The 25,262-nt window shown below is 37.7% G+C and overlaps 1 protein-coding gene across 4 annotated transcripts in view; it reads left to right on the plus strand.

Annotated features, from left to right (window-relative positions):
* ARHGAP15 (Rho GTPase activating protein 15) overlaps positions 1-25,262 on the plus strand; it is a 608,969-nt gene that overhangs the window by 69,594 nt on the left and 514,113 nt on the right. For 3 of the 4 annotated variants that reach the window (XM_025431170.3, XM_025431189.3, XM_049097196.1), the window contains one exon: positions 14,120-14,188. In XM_025431170.3, the coding sequence (XP_025286955.3) occupies positions 14,120-14,188 (69 nt within the window). Of the gene's footprint in view, positions 1-13,113; positions 13,225-14,119; positions 14,189-25,262 lie in introns of those variants that run through there. The other variant, XM_049097197.1, reaches the window with a different exon arrangement.

Here is a 25,262-nt window from a genome sequence, read left to right on the forward strand (position 1 = left end):
AAATGTACTTTGCATGAATAAATGTAGAAAATTATTCAAGTATGGTTATTTTTCTTGGTTCTGGTAGTTTTTGTCTCAAGAGCATGTTCAAAAAGGCTAAAATAACAGTATGTCTAAGGTCCACATGAATGACACTTCTCAATCTGAGAAAATTTTTGGAGAAATATTCTACTGAAAGCATGGAAAAAGAAATGAGAGAACTAAAGAAATGAGAGAACTAAATGGTATTTAGCAATAAATGAGGCCATGTGCACAGTATAAAACTAATTTTTATTTAAACAAGAAGGTGTGAGGCAGTTTGATTTTCTTCTTGGAGGAACAAATGTGTTTGGGACTAAATAAAGAAAGGGAGAAATATTAAGAAGTTAAATCATTCCAGCAATTGCTTCCCTTTGGCTATCTGGGAGATAAGAAAATGTGGTTGAAGCTGAATTTAACTCAACTAGACTTAGCCCAGGATTGAAAGGCTGATGAGCACTACAGATGACCCAGATGCTGGTCAAGGACTATTCAGCAAACTAAAAAAAGAGAAAAAAAAATGCCAAAAAACTTTAATATGTCCTCCAGAATGTTTTTGAATATTTCTCCTTCATTTTCTGCAGAGGATAAAAGAGATAAGAGAGAGTGTCAGATTTCTGACAAAATACAGCCAAAAAAAAAAAAAAAAAGGCTTAAGGGAGAGCCAAACAAACAAGAAAGGGGGCATTTGTTCATGGATGCCCACTATGATAACTGAGTGATATCATAGACAAAGGGAGGAGGTGATCTTAAATGTGAATCAATATACCTGTGGTACATTAATAAGGAGCAAAATGGAAGAATTTGGTTTCTTTATGGTTAATGTCATTACCTTCTATTAAGACTATACGAAAAATACATATATTTAGTGAGTAATTATGATTTTACATATGTGAATTGACATGTGTCCACAGATGGGTAAAATTAGAAGATTGAATGCATGTTAAAATAATGTCCTCATATATTAACTTTCTTTTTTTCCCATCAAAAGCAGTTACCTACCACATACACATGATTTAAAAAATGCAGCCATCATTTAAATTGATGCTTATTATATCTAAACAATCAAATTGTTGCGAGTACAAGGAATATTGGCCATGCTTCCACATTAAAAAAAAAAGTTTCACTAACTTTTCTTAATTTCTGATTGTAATAGCTTTAAGAAAAAGAATTTGGCTAAACAAATAAAGATTTGGACATAAGAATTGGGATACACCGGAAAAAAAAAAAAAAAAGCTTTTGAAAAACTGTGAAGATAAAAACTAAACTTAACCACAGATTTATTTCTGCTTTTTATCCAAGTACCCAGGGAGGTTGTTAATGGGAGGTATGCCTCAGAAAATGTACATGTCTGTGAAAATGCTGGAGCTAACTAATGCTTTTATTCAAGTGATTTTTATTTCAACTCTAAGCCACAAGATATAAACTTTCATCAAAAATGGTAATCTATTTAAAATCAGAGCTATGTGGAATGTTTCATGTTTATGTATAACTTTCATAGTAGACCTTCCTATACCAGGAAAATAATATGCCCAAATTCTGTTATTTTTGCTTCATACCAAGTACTAGTCCCACCCATCAGTTTCATGTTCTTTAAATAGATTAAAATGAAGAAGAAATGGAAGAAAAAAATGAAAACACTTAAAAAAAATGACTTTTTAATTTTTTTTCTTTTTGGAGGAAAATAAATCTGGAAAACTTAATTTGATGTATACTAAGAACAAAAAGGAATTTAAAGTAAAATATGCATTGCACATTCTCAGTGCTTCATGTTTCCACTTTGCTTTGCACAATTATAAAGCTAATGCACCTGAGAAGGGGCAGAGAAGGAGTGGGGAAGACAGTAGGTGGAAACAAAGAAGGAGAAACACATAGATCTGATCTAAAAGTAGTTCAGTGATATATTATTCATCTGATACTGGGTTCCAAAAAATCCAAGCAGAAGTCATTTGTATTTCAAGTCCCTCCCCCCTCACCCCACAATGGTGGCTACAAATCATTCCCATTTACTGAACATAATAAATCAATAGGAAAATGACATCATTGCAAAAAAACGAGGGCTGACTTTTTCTTCTCTTCAAAGGAAGGATTGCCAGCAACTCACGTATTTATTGTTGAAGCTCAGTTGCTTAAGATGCAGATACTGTAACAGGAAAACAATTGGGACATAACGATATCCCCTCAAGAGAAACTGTGAAAGGACATTCTTAGTAAATAGGCCAGATAAACTTTAAGTGATTAAGGTCTCTTTTTGCAAAATACTGGAAATAAATTGAAATGTAGCAATTCATGAAATTCTCAAATGGGAATTGTAAAATAATATTGAAACCAACATTTCATAATTTAAGACTGTACAAACAAGCAAAAAATCAGGCTGTGGATACTCAAATAAATATGTGGTAGATATACATACGTGTCCACTTATGTTTAGAGGAAGGATCTGTACACTACTTCAGAACATTTGGAAACAAAAAAAAAGTAAGCAAACACACTTAAAAAGCATATTTTAAGCCTTCCTCAGAAGAAATGCTTCTGCAACTCACAGAGAAGATAATGTGTTAAAATAATATGTTATCAAGCTATTGCTAATATTATTATTGCCATTCAAGTTTTCCAAATTCAGTGATGAATTAGGAATTGCTGCAAAAGTGAAAAGGACATAAGACTGAACAATGAAAAAAAAAATTGAACAATGAAGCCCACCATTGCTCACATTCTGAAAGTCATCCAGAAGCAGAGTAAAACATAGATTTTTAATATTAGATACATTGAGAAAAAATTAGGACTATCCAAAATGAAATGCTCTTCTTGTAGTACTAGTATTAGAGCTATTTGATAACATCAATGAACATGTATATTTTGAACATCTAGAGCATCAGAAACTACCAGGGTATAACTGTACTAAACATGTAATGTTTAGTGCCTAAATGAATGATTTATAAGGACATCTAATATGTTTAGCAGAAATGTTTCTCAAGAAAGTGTCCTGTAATAATTTGCAAAATTTTCAGAAACTACTAGTAAGTTATTAATAGATAAACATGAAAAAATGCTATTAGATTTTTTTCATATTTTATATTATGTATGGCTTAGGAGAGCCTCCGTTCCCTTCCAACTTACCTCATGAAGTTTTGATTGACCTCAAATGTTCTTTATGATTATTATTGTAATTAAAAAATCACATAGAGACAGCTCTCCTGAAATATCTTAACTTTTCTTGATATCCATGTAACATAACTAAGCAAACTTGGATTCAGAATTTCCTAAATCATAAGTCTCAGTCAGAGTAATCTGATTTGGAATGATAACACATTTCTGTGCCTAATGCTTAACTGAGAAGAGCATTAAGGAGAAAGACAGGTGATGAAAGTTCTCTTTTTTCCTGCATCTCCGTAACTTGGTTGAACATGATAGATTGGCTAGCTTATTGATTTAGGAATGATCAGCAATATTGCTTTCCCTAAAGGAAAATTAGGATAATTCACAACAGATTGGTAACCTGATTTTTAGCTTCCTGTGTAAACGTGGACAAATTATAAGTTTGACTTAAATTCCTTCCTTCGAAATATCCTCTTATACATGCAGAGAATCTCAACTTTGGAGTTAGCCAAGAATGTAACAACTGCCTTTGTGCATATACATTATATTGCTGGTGAGGCAATAAAATGCAATAGTTGAAGGCTTAGATCCTGGCTAAACATCACCCATGCCTTTTACTAGCTCTGGATCTTCAAGATTTAACTGTCTGTATCTGTGTTTCTACATTTATGAAAAGGGAATGAGAATTAAGTATGTTAATATATGCAAAATACTTAGAAAAGTACTTGGCAAATAATAAGCATTGGATACACGTTAACAGACAGTAACGCCGTGTCATTTATCAATTTGAATTCTTATCTATACCATAGACCCCATAGTTCCTTTCAAAGGTGAAATAAATATGTGCTCGGTAATTGCTCATTTCTGTTCTGGTTTCTTCTCATTTAAATTTGTTCTTCTCTGCCTCATTTTGTTCTACAATGGCAGAAGTTAATATCTTCTAAAACATGACCAGCATACACCCAGAACCAAGTGGTATACCGTGGTGGTTCATCCTGTGAGATTATATTCTCTCTTCCTCCCCATTCTGCCCCCCTTTTATCTTATTTATGTTTTCGTGGTCAATGTTGGGGCTTTCTTTTTTTTTAAGATTTTATTTATTTATGTATTTATTCATAGAGACACACAGAGAGAGAGAGAAAGAGAGAGAGAGAGAGAGACAGAGACACAGGCAGAGGGAGAAGCAGGTCCCAATCAGGGAGCCCGACGCGGGACTCAAATCGGGGTCTTCAGGATCACGCCCAGGACTGATGGTGGCGCTAAACTGCTGAGCCACTCAGGCTGCCCCAATGTTGGGGCTTTATAGAAGTATTTCTGGTTTATATAAATTTGGGATTGAGCATCTTCTAACATACAGAGCTTAATACACTCAGAACCAAGAGGATCACCCACTAGGACCCCTCAAGTACACTACATTCTCCCTCCACTACAACCTCATCACCATCACCATCACTCAGTCTCCCTCACTTTTTTTTCTTTTTTCTCTTTTTCCTCTTTATTTTTTTTTCTTCTTTTTTTCTTTTTCACTTCTTTGGGATTTTTGGCCTTTTATTATTTACTACTTTGTTTTAAAATTTGTTTTGCACTTTAATGGTCCTTTTGTTTTATTTCGCTCTGATCTTCGTTTTCATTTTCTGGTCTATGACCTCGTCAGAATCATATAGGGTGAGATTTACATAGGTCGTGGTTGATATTCTTGACTTAGCCCATTCATACAGCCACTCTGCACTGAGCAAAATGACTAGAAGACAGAATTCATCACAAAAGAAAGAATCAGAAACAGTACTCTCTCCCACAGAGTGACAGAATAGGGATTACAATTCAAAGTCAGAAAGCCAGTTCAGTGGTACAATTATAAAGCTGCTGGTGGCTCTGGAAAAAAAGCATAAAGGACTCTAGAGACTTTATTATGCAGAATTTAGATCTAATTAGGCCAAAATTAAAAATAAATTAAATGAGATGCAATCCAAACTGGATGTCCTAACGGCTAGGGTTAAAGAGGAGGAAGAGAGAGTGACTGACCTAGAAGACAAATTGATTGTAAGGAAGGAAGCTGAGGAAAAAAGAGAAAAACAATTAAGATGGAAGAGAGAGTGAGTGACCTAGAAGACAAATTGATGGTAAGGAAGGAAGCTGAGGAAAAAGAGAAAAACAATTAAGAGATCATGAAGAAAGGCTAAAGGAAATAAATGATAGCCTCAGAAGGAAGAATCTACATATAATTGGGGTTCCAGAAGATGCCAAGAGGGAGAGAGGCCCAGAAAATATATTTAATAAATCATAGCAGAGAACTTCCCTAATTTGGGGAAGGAAACAGGCATTCCAATCCAGGAGATAGAGAGCCCCCCCCCTCCAAATCAATAAAAACTGTTCAACACCTCGACATTTAATAGTGAAACTTGCAAATTGCAAAGATAAAGAGAAAATCCTTAAAACAGTGAGAGATAAGAGACCCCTAACTTATATGGGGAAAAGTATCAGGTTAACAGAAGACCTGTCCACAGAGACCTGGCAGACCAGAAAGGGCTGGCAGGATATATTCAGGGTCCTAAATGAGAAGAACATGCAGCCAAGAATACTCTATTCAGCAAGGCTCTCATTCAGAATAGAAGGAGAGATAAAGAGCTTCCAGGATAGGCAGAAACTGAAGGAATATATGACCACCAAACTCACTCTGCAAGAAGTATTAAGTGAGACCCTGTGAAAGAAAAAGGGAATCCAAGGGAGACAGAACATAAGAGACTCCTAACTCTGGGATCCCTGGGTGGCACAGTGGTTTAGCACCTGCCTTTGGCCCAGGGCGTGATCCTGGAGACCCGGGATAGAATCCCACGTCGGGCTCCCAGTGCATGGAGCCTGCTTCTCCCTCTGCCTGTGTCTCTGCCTCTCTCTCTCTCTGTGACTATCATAAATAAATAAAAATAAAAAAAAAAAAAGAGAGACTCCTAACTCTGGAAAATGAACAAGGGGTAGTGGAAGGGGAGGTGGGCGGGTGGTTGGGGTGACTGGGTGACGGGCACTGAGGGAGCACTTGACGGGATAAGCACTGGGCGTTATGCTATATGTTGACAAATCGAACTCCTATAAAAAAAATACAAAAAAGGGGGAGGGGACCAAAGAAACAATCCACAAAAACAAGTACAGTATAGGTAATACTATGACACTAAATTCATATCTTTCAATAGTTACTCTGAACTTGAATGGACTAAATGATCCCATCAAAAGATGCAGTGTATTTGAACTGGATAAAAAAGAAAGACCCTTCTATTTGCTGTCCACAAGAGACTCATTTTAGACCTAAGAACACCTCCGGCCTGAAAATGAAAGGGTGAAGAACCATTTACCATTCAAGTGGTCCTCAAAAGAAAGCAGGGGTAGCCATCCTCATACCAGATACCAGATACATTAAAGTTTATCCCAAAGACTCTAGTAAGAGATGAAGAGGAACACTATATTATACTTAAAGAATCTATCCAACAAGAGGACCTAACAATCATGAATATTTATGCCTCTAATGTGGGAGCTGCCAAGTGTATCAATCAATTAATAACCAAGGTAAAGAGATACTTAGATAATAATACACTAATAGTAGAAGACTTCAACACAAAACTTTCTGCAAATGACAGATATTCTTAGCAGAACATCATCAAAGAAGCAAGGGCCTTAAATGATACACTGGACCAGATGGATTTCACAGATATTTACAGAACTTTGCCTCCGAACGCAACTGAAAACACATCCTTCTCAAATGCACATGGAACTTTATCCAGAATAGACCACATACTGGGTCACAAATCAGGTCTCAACCAATACCAAAAGATTGGGATTGTCCGCTGCATATTTTTAGACCACAATGCTTTGAAACTAGAACTCAATCACAAGAAGAAATTTGGAAGAAATTCAAACATGTGAAGTTTAAAGAGCATCCTGCTGAAAGACGAATGGGTCAATCAGGAAATTAGAGAAGAATTAAAAAGATTCATGGAAACTAATGAAAACAAAGATACAACCATTCAAAATGTTTGAGATATATGCAAACGCAGTCCTAAGAGGGAAATACATTGCAATACAAGCCTCCCTCAAAAAGTTGGAAAAAAACTCAAATACACAAGCTAACCTTGCACCTAAAGGAACTGGAGAAAGGACAGCAAGTAAAACCTAACAAGCAGAAAAAGAGAGATAATAAAGATTCAAACAGAACTCAATGAAATAAAGACCATAAGAACTGTGGAACAGATCAACAAAACCAGGAGTTGGTTCTTTGAAAGAATTAATAGGATAGATAAACCATTAGCCAACCTTACTAAAAAGAAAAAGACTCAAATTAATAAAATCATGAGTAAAAGAGGAGAGATCACAACCAATACCAAGGAAATACAAACGATTTTTAAAATGTATTATGAGCAGCTATATGCCAACAAATTAGGCAATCTAGAAGAAATGGATGCATTTCTGGAAAACCACAAATTACCAACACTGAAACAGGAAGAAATAGAAAACCCAAACAGGCCAATAACCAGGGAGGAAATTGAAGCAGTCATCAAAAACCTCCCAAGACACAAAAGTCCAGGGCTAGATGGCTTCTCAGGGAAATTCTATCAAACTTTTTAAAAAAGATTTTATTTATTTATTCATGAAAGACGAGAGAGAGAGAGAGAGAGAGAGAGAGAGATGCAGAGACACAGACAGAGAGAGAAGCAGTCTCCATGCAGGAAGCCTGATGTGGGACTCGATCTTGGGTCTCCAGGATCATGCCCTGGGCCAAAGGTGGCACTAAACCACTGAGCCACCGGGCTGCCCTCTATCAAACTTTTAAAGAAGAAATAATATCTATTCTACTAAAGCTGTTCTGAAGGATAGAAAGGGATGAAATACTTCCAAACACGTTTTATGAGGCCAGCATCACCTTGATTCCAAAACTAGACAAAGACCCCACTAAAAGAATTATAGACTAATATCCCTGATGTACATAGATGCAAAAGTTCTCAACAAGATGCTAGCCAATAGGATCCAACAGTACATTAAAAAGATTATTCACCATGACCAAGTGGGATTTATCCCTGGGATGCAAGGCTAGTTCAACACTCATAAAACAATCAATGTGATAGAGCATATCAATAAGATAAAAAACAAGAACCATATGATCCTCTCAATAGATCAGATAAATCATTTGACAAAATACAGCACCCGTTCCTGATCAAAACTCTTCAGAGTGTAGGGATAGAGAGAACATTCCGCAGCATCTTAAAAGCAATCTATAAAAAGCCCACAGCAAATATTATTCTCAATGGGGAAACACTGGGAGCCTTTCTCCTAAGATCAGGAACACGACAGGGATGTCCACTCTTACCACTGCTATTCAACATAGTAGTAGAAGTCCTAGCCTCAGCAATCAGACAACAAAAATAAATAAAAGGCCTTCAAATTGGCAAAGAAGAAGTCAAACTCTCCCTCTTTGCAGATGACATGATACTGTACATAGAAAACCCAAAAGACTCCACCCCAAGATTTCTAGAACTCATAAAGCAATTCAGCAGTGTGGCAGGATACAAAATTAATGCCCAGAAATCAGTGGCATTTCTATACACTAACAATGAGACTGAAGAAAGAGAAATTAAGGAGTCAATCCCATTTACAATTGCACCCAAAAGCATAAGATACCTAGAAATAAACCTAACCAAAGAGGTAAATCTTAGGTAAAGATCTATACCATAAAAACTACAGAACACTTCTGAAAGAAATTGAGGAAGACACAAAGAGATGGAAAAATATTCCATGCTCATGGATTGGAAGAATTAATATTGTGAAAATGTCAATGCTACCCAGGGCAATTCACACATTTAATGGAATCCCTATCAAAATACCATGGACTTTATTCAGAGAGTTGGAACAAATAATCTTAAGATTTGTGTGGAATTGGAAGAGACCCCGAATAGCCAGGGGAATATTGAAAAAGAAAACCATAGCTGGGGCATCACAATGCCAGATTTCAGGTTGTACTACAAAGCCGTGGTCATCAAGACAGTGTGGTACTGGCACAAAAACAGACACATAGATCAATGGAACAGAATAGAGAACCCAGAAATGGGCCCTCAACTCTATGGTCAACTAATATTCAACAAAGCAAGAAAGACTATCCACTGGAAAAAGGACAGTCTCTTCAATAAATGGGGCTGGAAAATTGGACAGCCACGTGCAGAAGATTGAAACTAGACCATTTTCTTACACCTTACACAAAGATAAACTCAAAATGGATAAAAGATCTAAATGTGAAACAAGAATCCATCAAAATCCTAGAGGAGAACACAGGCAACACCATTTCTGAACTTGGCCATAGCAATTTCTTGCAAGATATATCTATGAAGGCAAAGGAAATAGAAGCAAAAATGAACTATTGGGACTTAATCAGGATAAAAACCTTCTGCACAGCAAAAGAAACAGTCCACAAAACTAAAAGACAACCTATAGAATGGGAGAAGCTATTTTCAAATGACCTATCAGATAAAGGGCTAGTATACAAGATCTATAAAGAACTTATCAAAGTCAACACCCAAGAAACAAACAATCCAATCATGAAATGGGCAAAAGACATGAACAGACATTTCACCAAAGAAGACATAGACATGGCCAATAAGCACATGAGAAAATGCTCTGCATCACTTGCCATCAGGGAAATACAAATCAAAACCACAATGAGATACCACCTCACACCAGTGAGAATGGTGAAAATTAACAAGACAGGAAACCACAAATGTTGGAGAGGATGTGGAGAAAGGGGAACCCTCTTGCACCATTGGTGGGAATGTGAACTGGTGCAGCCACTCTGGAAAACTGTGTGGAGGTTCCTCAAAGAGTTAAAAATAGATCTGCCCTAAGACCCAGCAATTGCACTGCTGGGGATTTACCCCAAAGATACAGATGCAGGGAAATGGCAGAACTCCTGCACCCCAGTGTTTCTAGCAGAAATGTCCACAATAGCCAAACTGTGGAAGGAGCCTTGGTGTCTGACAGATGAATGGATAAAGAAGATGTGGTCTATGTATACAATGGAATATTACTCAGCCATTAGAAATGACAAATGCCCACCATTTGCTTCAACATGGATGGAACTGGAGGGTATTATGCTGAGTGAAGAAAGTCAGTTGGAGAAGGACAAACATTATATGGTCTCATTCATTTGGGGAATATAAAAAATAGTTAAAGGAATTATAGAGGAACTGAGTGGGAAAAATCAGAAAAGGGGACAAAACATGAGAGACTCCTAACTCTGGGAAACGAACAAGGGGTAGTGGAAGGGGAGGCAGGTGGGGGGATGAGGTGACTGAGTGATGGGCACTGAGGAGGACTAGGTGCTATACTAGGATCACAGGATACTAGGACACTATCCTTCACAGGATGAGCATTAGGTGCTATACTACATATTGGCAAATAAAACTTCAATAAAAATATGAATAAAAAAGTAAAAAAAAATTAAATATTTAAATAATTTTTTCCCCAAAATTTCAGTCATTTGTTTGTGGACTTTTTCTCCATATTGCACATTACATAGTACTTACTTAATTGTATTATTTACACTTTATTTTATTTTACTCTTTTTTTTTAAGATTTTATTTGTTCATTTGAGAGTGAAAGAGAGAGAGTATGAGCAATGGGGGGAGAGAGAGAAGTAGATTCCTTGCTGAGCAGGAAGCCTGATGCAGGGCTGGATCCTAAGACCCTGGGATCATGACCTCAGCCAAAGGCAGAGGCTTAATCAAATGAGCCACCTGGGCACCCCTTTACTCTATTTTAATGGAAAATGTATTCATACCACTAATAAAGGGCTTTGTGTGTAAAATTTTCTGCTGAACCTTAAGACTGTGTGTATGATAATTAAGACATTCATCAGCTAAAATAATCTCTTGTGCCCTTGGCAATATATACACAACACATTTTAAAAACATTGCCTTATAGGACAACTTCCTAGTGACTAGAAGAGAATATTTAGAGGCTGGTAGGCCAATACACCCACCACAATCTAGAAGTGGTAGGATAAAGGAAAGCATGGGTTGACCATAGAAGAAATGGTTAAACTGACACAAAGGGAAGTCCAGGTGCTTATTCATCAATGCTGTGGAGACATTACTTGATACTACTTTCTCTAACATTTAAAGCTTGAGGTAACATATGCTAGGAGAATGATTTTTAGCCCAAGACTGGAAATCCAACAAGTTTCACGGAAATGGAACAAGAAAAAAAAAAATCCCAGAACTCTTCCACTCTTGTAAATTTTATGTAAGACATTTATATTAAATTTTCAGTGAAGATAATAAACCTTAGTTTAATGACTAATAGTTAACAGAAGTCAGTTCCAAATGCATAGCAGTACAAAATAAATGCCTGGTTCCTTAAAAGGTTTTAATACCCAACATATATGTGAATATATATATATATTCATTTCAATGTGAATTAAGATCAACTATGGTTGTTTTATTTAGGATAATGCTAGGACCTGTAAAATTCTCTACAATACACAATGGCTCCAAGAAATAGAAGTTTATTTCTCACACTGAAGCAGTTAAAAAGGAAATTTTCTACAGGAACTCTCCTTACTTTCTACTTTTCTCTAAGTATAAAATTAGTCCAAAATAAAAGGTTTACTAAATAACACAAAATGAGCTTTCCTGGCCAATATTTGGCTTTTCTCCACATGGTGATTCAGTCTTCTTCCATCTTGCATCGTCAGCCTCTTGCAGGGCCTCCTTCAGTGTTCCCTGGAAGCCAGTGCATGAGGTAGGAGGCAGCAGGGAGTGAGGGGAAACACGCCCTGGTTACTAGCTTTGAATGGGGAGAGCTGCTCATGGGTTCTGCTCAGATCCGGTTGTTCTGAACGAGTCACGTGGCCCCTCCTCACTGCAAGGCAGGTTGAGAAATGCAGTCTAGAGATAGGCCCAGGAGAAAGGACAGAATTTTGATGAGCAGGGAATGGGGTCTGCTACAGTCGTCCCCTCCCTCACCATACATTGGTTTGCACCTATCTTCCAACACTTAGAAATGTATCTATGCGTCTCCCCAGAGAAGATGACCCCAAGTCCCATGCAGTTACTACATCAAACTCCAAGAGCCGAATAGCAATAAATAACTCTTTACCAAGCCAATTTCTTTCTAGGGGGTTCAAGGTTTAGAACCTGAAGAAATGAATTCTCTGTTCTGTTTTCCCCATCACATCCAATAGACGATGGTGGACAAGAGCTTGGTAACTGGAAACAAACACACAAACTCCTCTCATTTGTAAAGGAAATAAATGGTAAATGGCCAACAGTCACTTGACCCAAATGATTATTAAAGTCTGCTGGGCAGGCCTGTGAGACTCCTGCCCCAGCAGCAGAGTCAGTTCCTCACTCTCCTGGTTCTCCTTTCTGGCATAATTCCCCATGCCCATTGTTCTCCAAGGTTTCTGGCTCTGCTTTCGGGAGGCTCTTCCTTCCTGGTTATCCCCCACCCCCACCCCCTGGCCACATTGAATGTGAGCTTTGAAGAGAATGGCTCCCTTGGAGTTGTATTGCCTTACAATTCGGTTTTGTGGAGCAAATATGGGGTGCAAGGGTTGTATAGAGTCACAGGTTTTTGAGGCCAGGCCTCTGGTCTCTTTGCTAATGCAATTCTCTCAAAATCCTAAAAGACATTGATTGAATTTCTTCAGTCAGTTACATGTGCCAATAACTAGAGTCAATGGCATCCAAAGTTCTTTTCTAGACAGTTCTCAGGACTGCTTTATTTCCTTACTACCTCAACTCATCCCGGTCTCTCTTTTTCTCTCTCTCATTCCTCCTTTTCCTACTTCCTGTCTCTTTTGCCTTACCCAACCCCCTTCATTTAAAATACTGGAAAAATCCTGTCTAGTAAAATAGTATTATTAATTGGAGCTTCTGTTTAAATTATCAAACAATACAATATTTCATTATAAATTCCTTCTTTTTCTCTTTCTTGTTTTATTACAGAATCAGTCTGTGATGCATCTTTGGCAGAAACAAGAACAGACATTTTAACAATTTTGTTCCAAAAACACTAATCCATTGATTATCGTGTATTTAAATACATCTGTAGAAGCAGATATGAAATATAGAGGTATAAAACAATGATTTTTTTTATGTCTACAGAATCTGGTAAAAAATTCAGATAAGATACAGCAGGAACACCTTGTCTTTACTACACAGTGTTTGAGGCTTCTACTGGGACTTGAAGCATGGGGCTGACTCAATGGTTGGCAGAGGGAACCATCAGAAAATGCCTATACTCCTATGATTGGCAGTTGATATTGTCTGCTAGAACCTCAGCTAGTCTCTCAGCCAGAAACCCTATGAGGTCTCTCCCTGTGATCTTTCTGTGTGAGATGATTTGGACTTCATCTTCACCCAACAGGATGAGTATTTTCCAAATTTGAGGGTTCTCAGAGAATAAGGAGGAAGTGCATGACATTTTTATGCTCTAAAATTTTAAGTCATGTAGTGTCCCTTCTGCTCTATTTTTTGACTGAAGAAGACATAAAGCTCTAACCAGGTTCAAAATGAAAGAACATAGACCCCACCCCTTGATAGGAGGAGCGTCAAAGTTAATGGAATAGGAGATATTGTTGCAGCCAGAAATCTTTGAGTACAAATTGGTCAATGTCTAAACATTTACTTTCTATTTTAGATCTACTTTGACTCCTTAAATGAATCTTAATATGGTTATTTACCTGTGTACTTTTATGAAAATACGCTTTTTAAAACCATTTATAGGGACACCTGGGTGGCTCAGTGGTTGAGTGTCTGCCTTCGGCTCAGGGCATGATCCCAGAGTCCCAGAATCGAGTCCTACATTGGGCTTCTTATATGGAGCCTGCTTCTCCTTCCTCTGCCTATGTCTCTGCCTCTCTCTGTGTGTCTCTCATGAATAAATAAGTAAAATCTTTAAAAATATATATAGCTTCTTTTTTTGGAGAAAAAAGTATAAAAAATATCAAATGTCAATATTTTTGCAGATATCCCGACACAGAAGGAATCATTCACAGCATGTCTTGAAAGATGTCATTACTCCATTGGAACAGTTGGTAAGTCTATTTCCCTGTAATTCTGTATTATTTACCTACTACTACAGAATAAATTATTCCTAAACTCAACAACTTAAAATAGCATGCATTACTATCTCATGTTTGTGTGGGTCAGGGATCCAGGCATGGCTTAGCTGTGCCAGAGTCCTCTGGTTCACAGTTCTTCAAAAGATTTCAATCAAACTTTAAGTAGGAATTGGAGTCACATCTGAAGGTTTGATTGGGGAAGGATCTGCCTTCCTGTTCATGCACGTGATTGTTGGCAGGGTTCAGTTCCTCCAGGAATGTGGTCCAGAGGCTGCTCTCAGTTCCCTGTCACATGGGCCTCACCAGTAGAGCCATGCTAGCAATTCTGCTAGCGAGACAGAAGGTGAAATCTTTTGTAACCTAATCATAGTAGTGATATCCTGTCAACTTTTCCATGTTCTCTTGGTCAGAATCAAGTCACTAAGTCCAGTCTATACTCAAGAAGAAGGGACTACACAAAACTGTGAATTACAGGAAGCAGAGATTTTTTGGGACCTATTGTACTTATGACAATTTTTTTTAAAGAAAAATTTAATCCTAGGGTGCCTGGGCGGCTCAGTTGGTTGAGCATCTAACTCTTGGCTTTAGCTCAGATTGTGATCTCAGGGTCATGAGATCAAGCCCTGTGTTGGGCTCTGCACTCAGTGTGGAGTCTGCTTGAGTTTCTCTCTCTCTCTTCCTCTGCCATTCCCACTCATGCTCTCTCTCTCTCTCTCTCTCTCTAAAATAAATGAATAATTTTTTAAAGGAAAAAATTAATCCCTTACCAGTAGATTCTAAGCCCACTAAAGCATGAATTTTTTGTTTCCATTTTTGTTTATTGTTTTATCCTAATGACTAGAAAAGTGCCTGAAACATTGTAAATAACATGAATGAAATATTAGAGATATCTTAAAAACACATGAGCCCAACTTTCCTGATATGTTCTGACACTTCTTTCTGTTAATGATTCCTTTTTGATAAACATAACACCATTTTTCTTTATGCTTATCCTTCCTGCTAAATTTCACATTGGCCAACATGCTTCCAGTTTCATGGGCTTATAGGACACTGCACTGAGATGACTTGATTTCTAGCTTTTCCCTGCTATTCCATCCCTATTATCTTTGGGCTTTCTCATCCTCAACACCAAAAATATTTCTTTTTCTAGTTCAGTTCTCTCTTTCATTGTTCATGTTCTAGATCCCTCATCTCTACTCTAGCCATTGCTCCACTACTTTCTTTGTTTTAGAATAAAAATTCCTTACAAGGATTGACTACCTTTTTTGTTGTCAATTTCTCCCCTCCTTTATCTCTTGAACCAACTCCATTTAGGCTTTTATCTCAACTGCTAATCTCCTATCAAGGTCATCAATTGCTTCCATATTGCTAAACCCATAGATAAAGTCTCAGTTTTCTCATTAGATCTGAGCAGTTTTTTTTTTTTTAAGATTTTATTCACTTATTCATGAGAGAGATACAGAGAAAGGCAGAGACATGAGACACAGAGAAAGGCAGAGACATAGGCAGAAGAAGAAGCAAGCCCTTTGCAGGGAGCCCTATGTGGGACTTGATCTTAGGACCCCAGGGTCATGATCTGAGCTAAAGGCAGATGTTCAACCACTGAGCCACCGGGGCCACCAGGGTGCCCAGACCTGAGAAATTAACCCAGTTGATAACTCTCTCTTTTTTTAAAATAATTTTTAAAAGATTTTATTTATTCATTCATGAGAGACAGAGAGAGAAAGAGAGAGAGAATGAGAGAGAGAGAGGCAGAGACACAGGCATAGGGAGAAGCAGGCTCCATGCAGGGAGCCTGACATAGGACTCGATCCCAGGTCTCCAGGATCAGGCCCTGGGCCAAAGGCAGGCACTAAACCACTGAGCCACCTGGGCTGCCCTGATAACTCTCTTTGAAACACTTTCCTCATATGACTGCCATGAGTAAATCGCTTTCTTATGGAGCTTCAGTGAATTAAATAGCCACCCATGTTCCATTAAATAGAATTCCATTTTGCCCAGGCCTTCAAATGCTTGTGATGGCACCCGCACCCCTCCCCTGGACTCCATTGTGCCCCTCCCAGTGATATTGTGTAGCAGTTCCATACCAATCTTCAGGAAACAGTACTTTTATTACTTCATTTTCCTTGTGAAAGCATTCAACAGCCTCTAATTCTCTATGACATCAAATTTATAGATTTCTCTCATGGTCTCTGATTTATCTTATCTACTCCCAAATATACACCCTCAAACCAGGGATGGTAACATCATTAAGACACATCTTTTACCCTGAGGGAACTTGGGTTTTCTGTGACAACTGTTATCCTCACAGCACTCTTTTGTGTTGTTCACCCTCAGTTCATGGGTAATAGGCTTGTTCCATGGCTACGCTGTAATGCTTTGAAGTTAGGGGTTAGGACTTATATTTTCTTTATTATTTCATACTTCGTCTTACATTGCTTTTGGCACGAGGGCTTGTTCAGAAAAGACATGTTTGTCAACTGATTTATTTATTTATTTATTTTTTTAAATTTTTTTATTTATTTATGATAGTTACAGAGAGAGAGAGAGAGGCAGAGACACAGGCAGAGGGAGAAGCAGGCTCCATGCACCAGGAGCCTGATGTGGGATTCGATCCCGGGTCTCCAGGATCGCGCCCTGGGCCAAAGGCAGGCGCCAAACCGCTGCGCCACCCAGGGATCCCTGTCAACTGATTTAATAATAAGATATTAATGGTGTATTAAAAGTATATTGTTGATTTAGATGTTAATAAATATATGCCTGCTATTTATAGAAGTTCTTTGTGAGAGAGATTCTCTAAAACCTGCCGAGGAGGAGGCATGGATGGCCAGGGGGAGAGAGAGAATCCCAAGCAGGCTCCACACCCAACACAGAGCCCAACATGGGGCTCAATCTCACGAACCTGAGATCATGACCTGAGCTGAAATCAAGAGTTGGTTGCTTAACCGACTGAGCCACCCAAGCACCCCTGATTAACTTTTAACTATCCATTACCATTCATACCAAGACTTGAATTATTTTCTAAAACCTATAAAGTTTTCTTTATGTTTGACTAATCTAACCTTATATTATATTTACCTAGACACACATACTTTTCCTCACAAATATGGTTATGTTCCTCACTTTCATCTCTACTACTCTCCTCCCTTCCACTATTGCTTCAACCAGAGGTTCTCGCAATAGTCTCCCTTAGCAGTACCAACCAGGATGACCTATTAAACATGCAATAATATACATTGAAGCATTTTAGAAAATAATAAAATTCTTTAAGTCATTATTTTTACCATATGGATTTTTGAGCTTATTTATGTCCAACATTTTTTGCTGTATAAATCCCATTTCCTTGATTTCAGAACTCCCCTGAACATTTTCTAGAAACCATGAGAAACCTTGGCTTTAAGCATAACTGGCAAAAGTGCATCATTAGATCTATCCCCTTGGAGAAAAATGATTCACTTTTTAAAAGTGGAATCTGCCATGGTGGGTATGCCAATAGATGCTATCACTCTCCAGTAGCCAGGCTTCACTTCTCAATGGCCCCTTTAATGAAGTAGATAATGATCAACATGGTTAAACAGAAGCATAATGCATTTGTTCTGAATACTGGCAAAAATACATTTCTTGCTGGAGTCTAAAATCTCATGGCGGAAACCACCCAGTTCACTGACAGGTGACGTCATTCATGCCACATGGTATACAAATCCATTTGCTATCAGTGCAAGAGACCTAAATTATTTTCTGGGAATCTGTATGGTTGCTTAGCAAATGCTATAATGCAGCAACGATTTTCACCACAAAATGTCAAATATACTAATATGTGTTTGTTTCCCGATCTTGTGTATTTCATGTTGTATCTGTTCATGATACCTAATTATTTTCAGGGCACTTTCCTTTTTTCCCTCAAAAAAATGCTTGACAAAAATAACCATGTTTATAACATGCTAAATTTTTATCATCTTTATTTTTTTTCAAAAGAGTATGAGACAGTCTATGGATAACCCTGCAGGAGTCAAAAGCCTGTGGCAGGTTTTAGAGAATCATCTGCTGCCTCCTGAGCTGGGAGGATTTGTAGGACAGAGCTCAGGAAGTTGCCATGGCTTGGGGGCAAAGCAGGCTTTTGCAGATAAACCTTAAGTCTCAGATTCTACCTTTTGGAGCCAGATATCATTTTGTGGATTAATTAATACTTGTGAGGGTTTTGAGGATGAAAGACATTGTAAGCATACAGTGTTTTCTTATTTTAAAACAAAGGACAGCCACTTTGGGGGAATAATTCTATTGATCAGGCTATGCTTTCCTTAAATCGCAAAAAAAAAAAAGAAAAAAAGAAAAAAATTTCCCAAAAGCTCTTCAGGCTTTTAAAATTTTACTTTAGTAAGATAAAATAACATTCCCCTGGATCTTCAAGTTGGTAGTGTGTTAATAACAAGTTATATAATTGAATGACTTCAATAGAAACCGTCTCCTGGGTTGTTGTTGTTTCCTGTGCCCTTCCTTTATTAACGTCCTGTATTTGTTGGGGCCATCCCTGTGCTAGGTGCTATGCTAAATTTAGAGTATGCAGTGATATGCTAAATAGTCATGTCCTTTTCTCCAGGAACTTTCAATCTAGGAATGAAGAGAAGCTTAATCAAGTAAAGGAAGGCATCATTCTTTAAATGCAAATCACAAAACGTGCTATGGCAGCAGAAAAATAAATTTCTATGAAACAGGGGCTAGCCTACCCCGGATTAAGTAGTCATAAAAGCATTCTCTGAAAGGAGCATTTAAATTGAGATTGCAGGATACATAGGGTTTGTCAAGAAAGAACTTGAAGAGGAGACTGTGAACACGAGGAACAGCAAGTGAACGGCAAGTGCAAAGGTCTAGAGATCAGAACAAAGTTAGTCCATCTTAAAAAACTACACGACTGTCATACTGGCTCGAATGTAGTGAACAAGGGAAGTGGGTTGGGGGTGCAGAGAGAGGGAGGCAGTACTCAGATGATGAAGGGCCTTGAGGTGATGGTAAGGAGATTAGAAGCCATTAAAAGACAGAAATAGGTTACAATAACATCTCCCATCCACATTTGAATTTCATTTAACTCTAGAGTAGAGAAAAAGAACACACACACCACCACCAACAAAGGCTATTAACATTGAGCAATGCTTTCTTCCTTACTGCCCAGACCAAAATTAGGTTATAACAAAACAATTGAATTACGCTAATAAATTGCCCAGACAGGAACCGGGAAGGCCATTCCTTTCTGAATTCCAATGACAGGCAAAGAAAGAGCAACGTATTTAAATCAAGGACACAAAGAAATATAATTTAGGGAAGGAGAAAGAAATGGAGGATGAGGAAGGAGAGGAGGGATACAGGAAAAAACCCCAGAATACTGAAGAAAACTCTTGAGACACAAAGATGTACCCTCATCATCAGCCAGTTTGCCAAACAGAACCCGGCCTTGTTTGGTGGAGGCCAAATGAAACACACTGGTTACAAGATGAAAGGCTCAGGAAAAAAGCCACGGGAGTTCTTAAACATCCAATAGCAGCTTTTGCAAGATGACATTTTGATGAGTTAGGGGTAAATAAATCAGAGACATGTGGGTAAAATTTCCCTTGAAATACACAGGGGTTTAAAATGATGGGGAAAAGCATTTGGCAAAGCATAATATGTGCTTTGCCAAACCCAGCATTTGAAAAACGGTTCAAGACATTCAGCAGAACCCCCAAGCCCTACGTGTTCTCTCTTCCTCCGAGAAAGTAAGAGGGACAGGATGTGCACAAAAGCGTTGCACAGCATATACACTAATAGGTGTAAATAAGTTGCAATGGGCAAACCATGCCTAACTCTGAGACCTGAAATCAAGACCAGCCTCTCTGAGAAGGCTTGGTTGCTCTTTCCAGACACCGCTCGTGTATGACAGGGAATCATTTTTCTTCGCTTTTCTTCTGCTCTCCTCTTCATGTAATCACTGGATCCAACTTGAATTTTGGTTTACCACTCTTTATAAGTATATACACAGTAAATTATGTATTTATGTTAGGCCAAAACACCATATTTCATTCTTGAGCTATATGTAAAGTAGTTCTAAAATTAAGCATTTAACTTTAAAAAAAAAAATTAGAGCTTTATGTGATATACAGATAAGCTGGATTTTTAAGGTGATTTCCCCCCCTCTGCTTTTGTTTCCGTGGCTAATGGTTTGTGTCCACAGCAAGTCCATAAACACGGTCAGCCTATCTGATATTGCAATAAAGCTAGAGTCAATATAGAAATAACTGGAGACTGAGAAGAAAAATGCAGGCAGTGAGTCCCACAGAAGGGAGTGGTGCACCCTGAAAACAATGTCACCAGAAGGAAAGCCAGTAGAGATAGGTAGGATGGATATATATAGCATGGTGATTATGGTTAATAATATTGAAGTGTATACTGGAAATTTGCTAAAAGAGTAGTTCACAGGTGCTCTCACCATAAGAAATACCTGAAAAGGTAACTACGTGAGGAGATGGATATGTCGATTAACTTGACTATAGGAATTATCATTTCACTGTGTATATTAAAACATCCTGTCATACACTTTATTTTTTGTAAGATTTTTTAAATTTATTTTTGCAAAAGACAGAGGGAGTGAGAGAGAGAATGAGTGAGGGGAGGGGCAGAGGGAGAAGCAGACTCCCCTGAGCTGGGAGCTTGATGCGAAACTTGATCCCAGGACCCCAAGATCATGACCTGAGCCAAAGGCAGGCGCTTAACCGACTGAGCCAGCCAGGCGCCCATCTCGTACACTTTACATAAATACAATAAAAAAAAATGAAAAATTAAGTAAAAAAATAAAACCAATAGAAAGAAGAAATACCTATTTCTGCAGATAGTGGAAAGTGAAGAAAAGATTAAGAAAAAAAAAAAAAAGAGAAACAGCATTTGGGGGTAAAATGATACAACCAGATGTGTACTTGTTAGTAGAAGTCATCCAAACAAACAAGATTGTCCACAAAGCACTGAGATCTATAAAAAGTTCAGAAAGAACGTGGCAGGTACTTTACTATTAGATTGGAAAGTAAGTAAAAACTAAATCTGTTTGAGAATTCTAGTGGCACAGGGTTGTGGTTATAAAGAGATGATGCAGAGCTTTCTCAGAGGGAGGTCAGTCGGTCATACAGAAAGTTTCACAGGGCAGCACTACTTTAAAAGGCACACTTCAGTTCAGGAATGGGGCCTGCCTCAGCTTTGTGAAGCTAGAAAGGTTTCATTTCTCAATGATCGGGATCCCTGGGAACTATCTCCTAGTAGCCAAATTTGTAAGAAGCTGATATAGAAACAAGAGCTCTGACGTATAAATGTATAATGGGAGATGTACTGATACTGACTACTTACGTCACCCATGTTATATATATCAGAGGACCTCAGAAGCTGAATTAGGAGTCAGAGGGTTGCCAATAAACACAAAGAACAGAGTCAAAGAGCAATAATCTCAATACATCGACAGAGCAAATACTGTAAAGCATAAAGGCTGTGTGATTCTGGTGTTAAAAGTCAATCCCTTCTCAAAAAAAAAAAAAAAGGTCAATCCCTTCTCATCAAAATTTGGGGGAAGTCTTAGGTTCAGTTCATTTCTATTCATAAAGATGCATTTGAGCAGAATTCTTGTGGTGGCCTGGTGTAGATGAGAGCTTGTTCTTTTCGATCGGACTTCTTTTATCTGAGAACAACATGAAGCCTTCACATAATAAATTGTGGTGTCTGTACTTACGGTTACAGGCTGGTCTTTCTTCCACGATTGTTACCATTAATCAAAGGTTGTCTTCTGCACTCCTGCCTTGTCTATAGCCTCCAACTTAGGTTGATAAACAGGTGCTATCTGGGTATCCCAGTGCCATTCATTCTTCTCATCTATATCTCAGCACAGTTGTGTCTGCTGAGTACTTCTTCAATGCTAGCAGACTGGCTGGCATCCAATCTGGACAAATTGCTGATCTTCCCTGCCACTTAACATTAAATAGGGCTTCTAAGGGACATTGGACAAATAGCTCAAGAAACCAGATTCAGCATCTAAGAATTGGTTGACAGTTTTTTTAAATATACAAGTCCAGGGAGTGTCTGTACTTTAAAAAACTTCCAGTTGGCTCAGAACTTGGCCTATAGTATCCTAAATTTAGACATAAAGCTATACATAATTTTGTAAATTACTAGAGATAAGACCATCTGAGCCTTAAATGACCAATATATTCAACTCTAATTTAAAGATTATTGTCTCTTCAAACCATGGGATCAACATAAAGTAGGAATAAATAGTTAGAATAATTAATCTGGAACCGTATATATAAATCCATAAACAAAATACACAGCAATCTTCTACTTGTTCTAATACTTCTTTCAGCTCCCATGAACCTTCCAGGATAACTGATTTCTAGTGCTTGAAACATGGTGAGTTATTTTGAAGTATCATGAAAAGAAATAATAAAGTAATTAAATCTACCTCATGGAACTCTTGCTTGCCGGCAGAGGACTTAAAATAGTGCAATACTTTCAGTGTAAGAAAACTGGTTAGAATTTTCTATTCCAGGACAGCAGCTGGCCTGAGTCGCTGAGACGAGTAGAAGGGAGTATGGTAGCCAGTCCTCAAAAGAAAGGAACACGAGTATTTTGAATGTGAGCTCACAAGCATATAGCTTCGATAAGATTAAGCGTGTCCTATTAATCTTTGCAGTCCCATTGTGAGCAGAGCAGCTGGTATTTAAGGGGAAGAGGATGTTACTAACTGAAAATATGTTGAAAGAATGAATGGGTGTACATGATGTATGGAAGAGGTAATTGAAGGAAAAATGTACACCTAATCCCAGAAATGGGATCATGTGCATGATCATGTGCATGATCATGTGTATGTAACTACATGTCACTAAGTGTAGATACATAAACATGTATGGTAGTAGTAAGTGTGGTAAGAATATATAGTAGGAGGATTATTAGCTGTCTCTAATGACCTAAAAGGCAGCTTGGACTTTGGAAGATGATATAGGAGAAGAAAATTAACTTGCTATTCACCTCTTCCTCTTTCCTTTTTCTGGGGCCTCTCTGGGTTTATGCATGGAAATTCTACTGCATTGACCCAAGACCATGAGAACTGGTTTGGCCTGGTTAATGACAATAATGTCACACTAATAGAACCTTAGCATGAGAAATTCAGCCCCTGGCCTCAACCTCAGTATCCTGAAAAGATCCAGGAGTGTCTGGAAAATCATCTCTTACATATGCAAGGAGAGAGAATTTTAAAGTATGCATCTCAAGCTGCTTGTGTTGGTTTCTCTCTGAAAGAATATTAGTTTTTTTTCCTTTTGAATTTCTTTTCCCTTTTTAAAGAAATGTCCATCAATAATACATTCCAGGCACTAAACATTCACCCAGTGGTCTTTTAGTGAGTTTTTTTGGAGAAAAAAAAACAATATTCTTAGTTGAGAATGCATGCATTGATTTTTATGAGGGGTTGAAAAGTTTTGTAGCTTTTTGGTAGATAAACTCAGACTTTTGGTAACTATTTTATTATTGTCTGAAGAAAGCTTTAATAAAACAATAAATTTTGTCTATGGTTACACAATAAAATTTCTCAATATACATTACTAAAGAAAGGGAACATCTCTGTGATGCTAATTGCTACTGAAAACACTTTTCTTCCAAACATTTGTAGAAACCAGTGATGCCCAGAGTTCAACACTGAACTTATTACATGGGTTTCAGGGGGTAGACAAACAAAATTTTCTGGTGCTGAGAAAAAAAGGACAGTATATATAGAAAAAAGGTGAGAAAAACAAATAAACAGATGCATCCAAGTATAAAAATACACCATTGAACATCATGATTCTAAAAATTATCCAAGAGACCTTTGTAAACTCGTTTATACTGTAGAACATGCTGAAGTAGAAGAAATTTTCTGGAAATGTAGATATGTGAAAAACTGCTATGAATCATTATTAGTGTCTTCATCACTATTTATTAAAAATGTATTCATCAAATTGACTTTAAAGGCAAATACTGTGCTATGTATTAGGAATATAATAATGAACAAACCAGAAAAAATCTCACCTACCTCATAGTGAGCCTTGTAAATAGCCAATTCATTAACTGGTGAAATTTTAGTGGTTTGGGACAACTCATTTATCCCCAAATATCTCTGCCTCTCACCTGTCATAAGCAGATGGACTTTTTTTTTTTTTTTTTTTTTGGCTTTTTCAGTTTTCTGTAAAGATTTTTAAAGGCCACCTAGGTGGCTCAGTAGTTGAGCATCTGCCTTTGGCTCAGGTCATGATCCCAGGGTCCTGGAATGGAGTCTCACATCAGGCTTCCCACAAGGAGCCTGCTTCTCTCTCTGCCTATGTCTCTGCCTCTGCCTTAAAAAAAAAAAAAAAAAAAAAAAAAAATTTAGAAAAATTAAGATAGTCACTCATTCATCATTCACTAATTTGTTTAAACAATATTTATAATTGTGATTATTGGTGTCAGCAAGTACTGTAGGTGCTGGGAACCCGGATGTGAAATGTAGAACCAGCACAGGTGCAGGTACAACCACATACAGTAGTCCCTCTTATCAGCAGTTTCGCTTTCCATGTTTTCAGTTACCCAGGGTCCATCGCAGTCTGGGAGTAGATGATCCTCCTTCCAACATATCTTTAGAAGGTCAATAGTAGCCTAATGGTATGTCACAAGGCCTACATCATTCACCTCATTCATCTCCTCAAGTAGGCATTTTATCATCTCACATCATCACAGAAGAAGGGTGAGTGAAGTACAGTAGGATATTTTGAGAGAGAGAAACCACATTCATTCAATTTTTACCACAGTATATTATTGTAATAATTATGTCATTTTATTATTAGCTATTGTTGCTAATCTCTTAGTGTGTCTAATTTATAAAATAAATGTTATCTCAGGAACCTATGTATAGGAAAGGACATAGTATATGTACAGCTCGGTACCATCCATGGTTTCCGTCATCCACTGGGGGTCTTGTGGTCTTGGTATTCTCTGCAGATAAGGGACACTATTGTAAATGGATAATGTGACCCAA

This window comes from Canis lupus, chromosome 19 (assembly GCF_003254725.2).
Source record: "Canis lupus dingo isolate Sandy chromosome 19, ASM325472v2, whole genome shotgun sequence".
Lineage (NCBI taxonomy): Eukaryota > Metazoa > Chordata > Mammalia > Carnivora > Canidae > Canis > Canis lupus.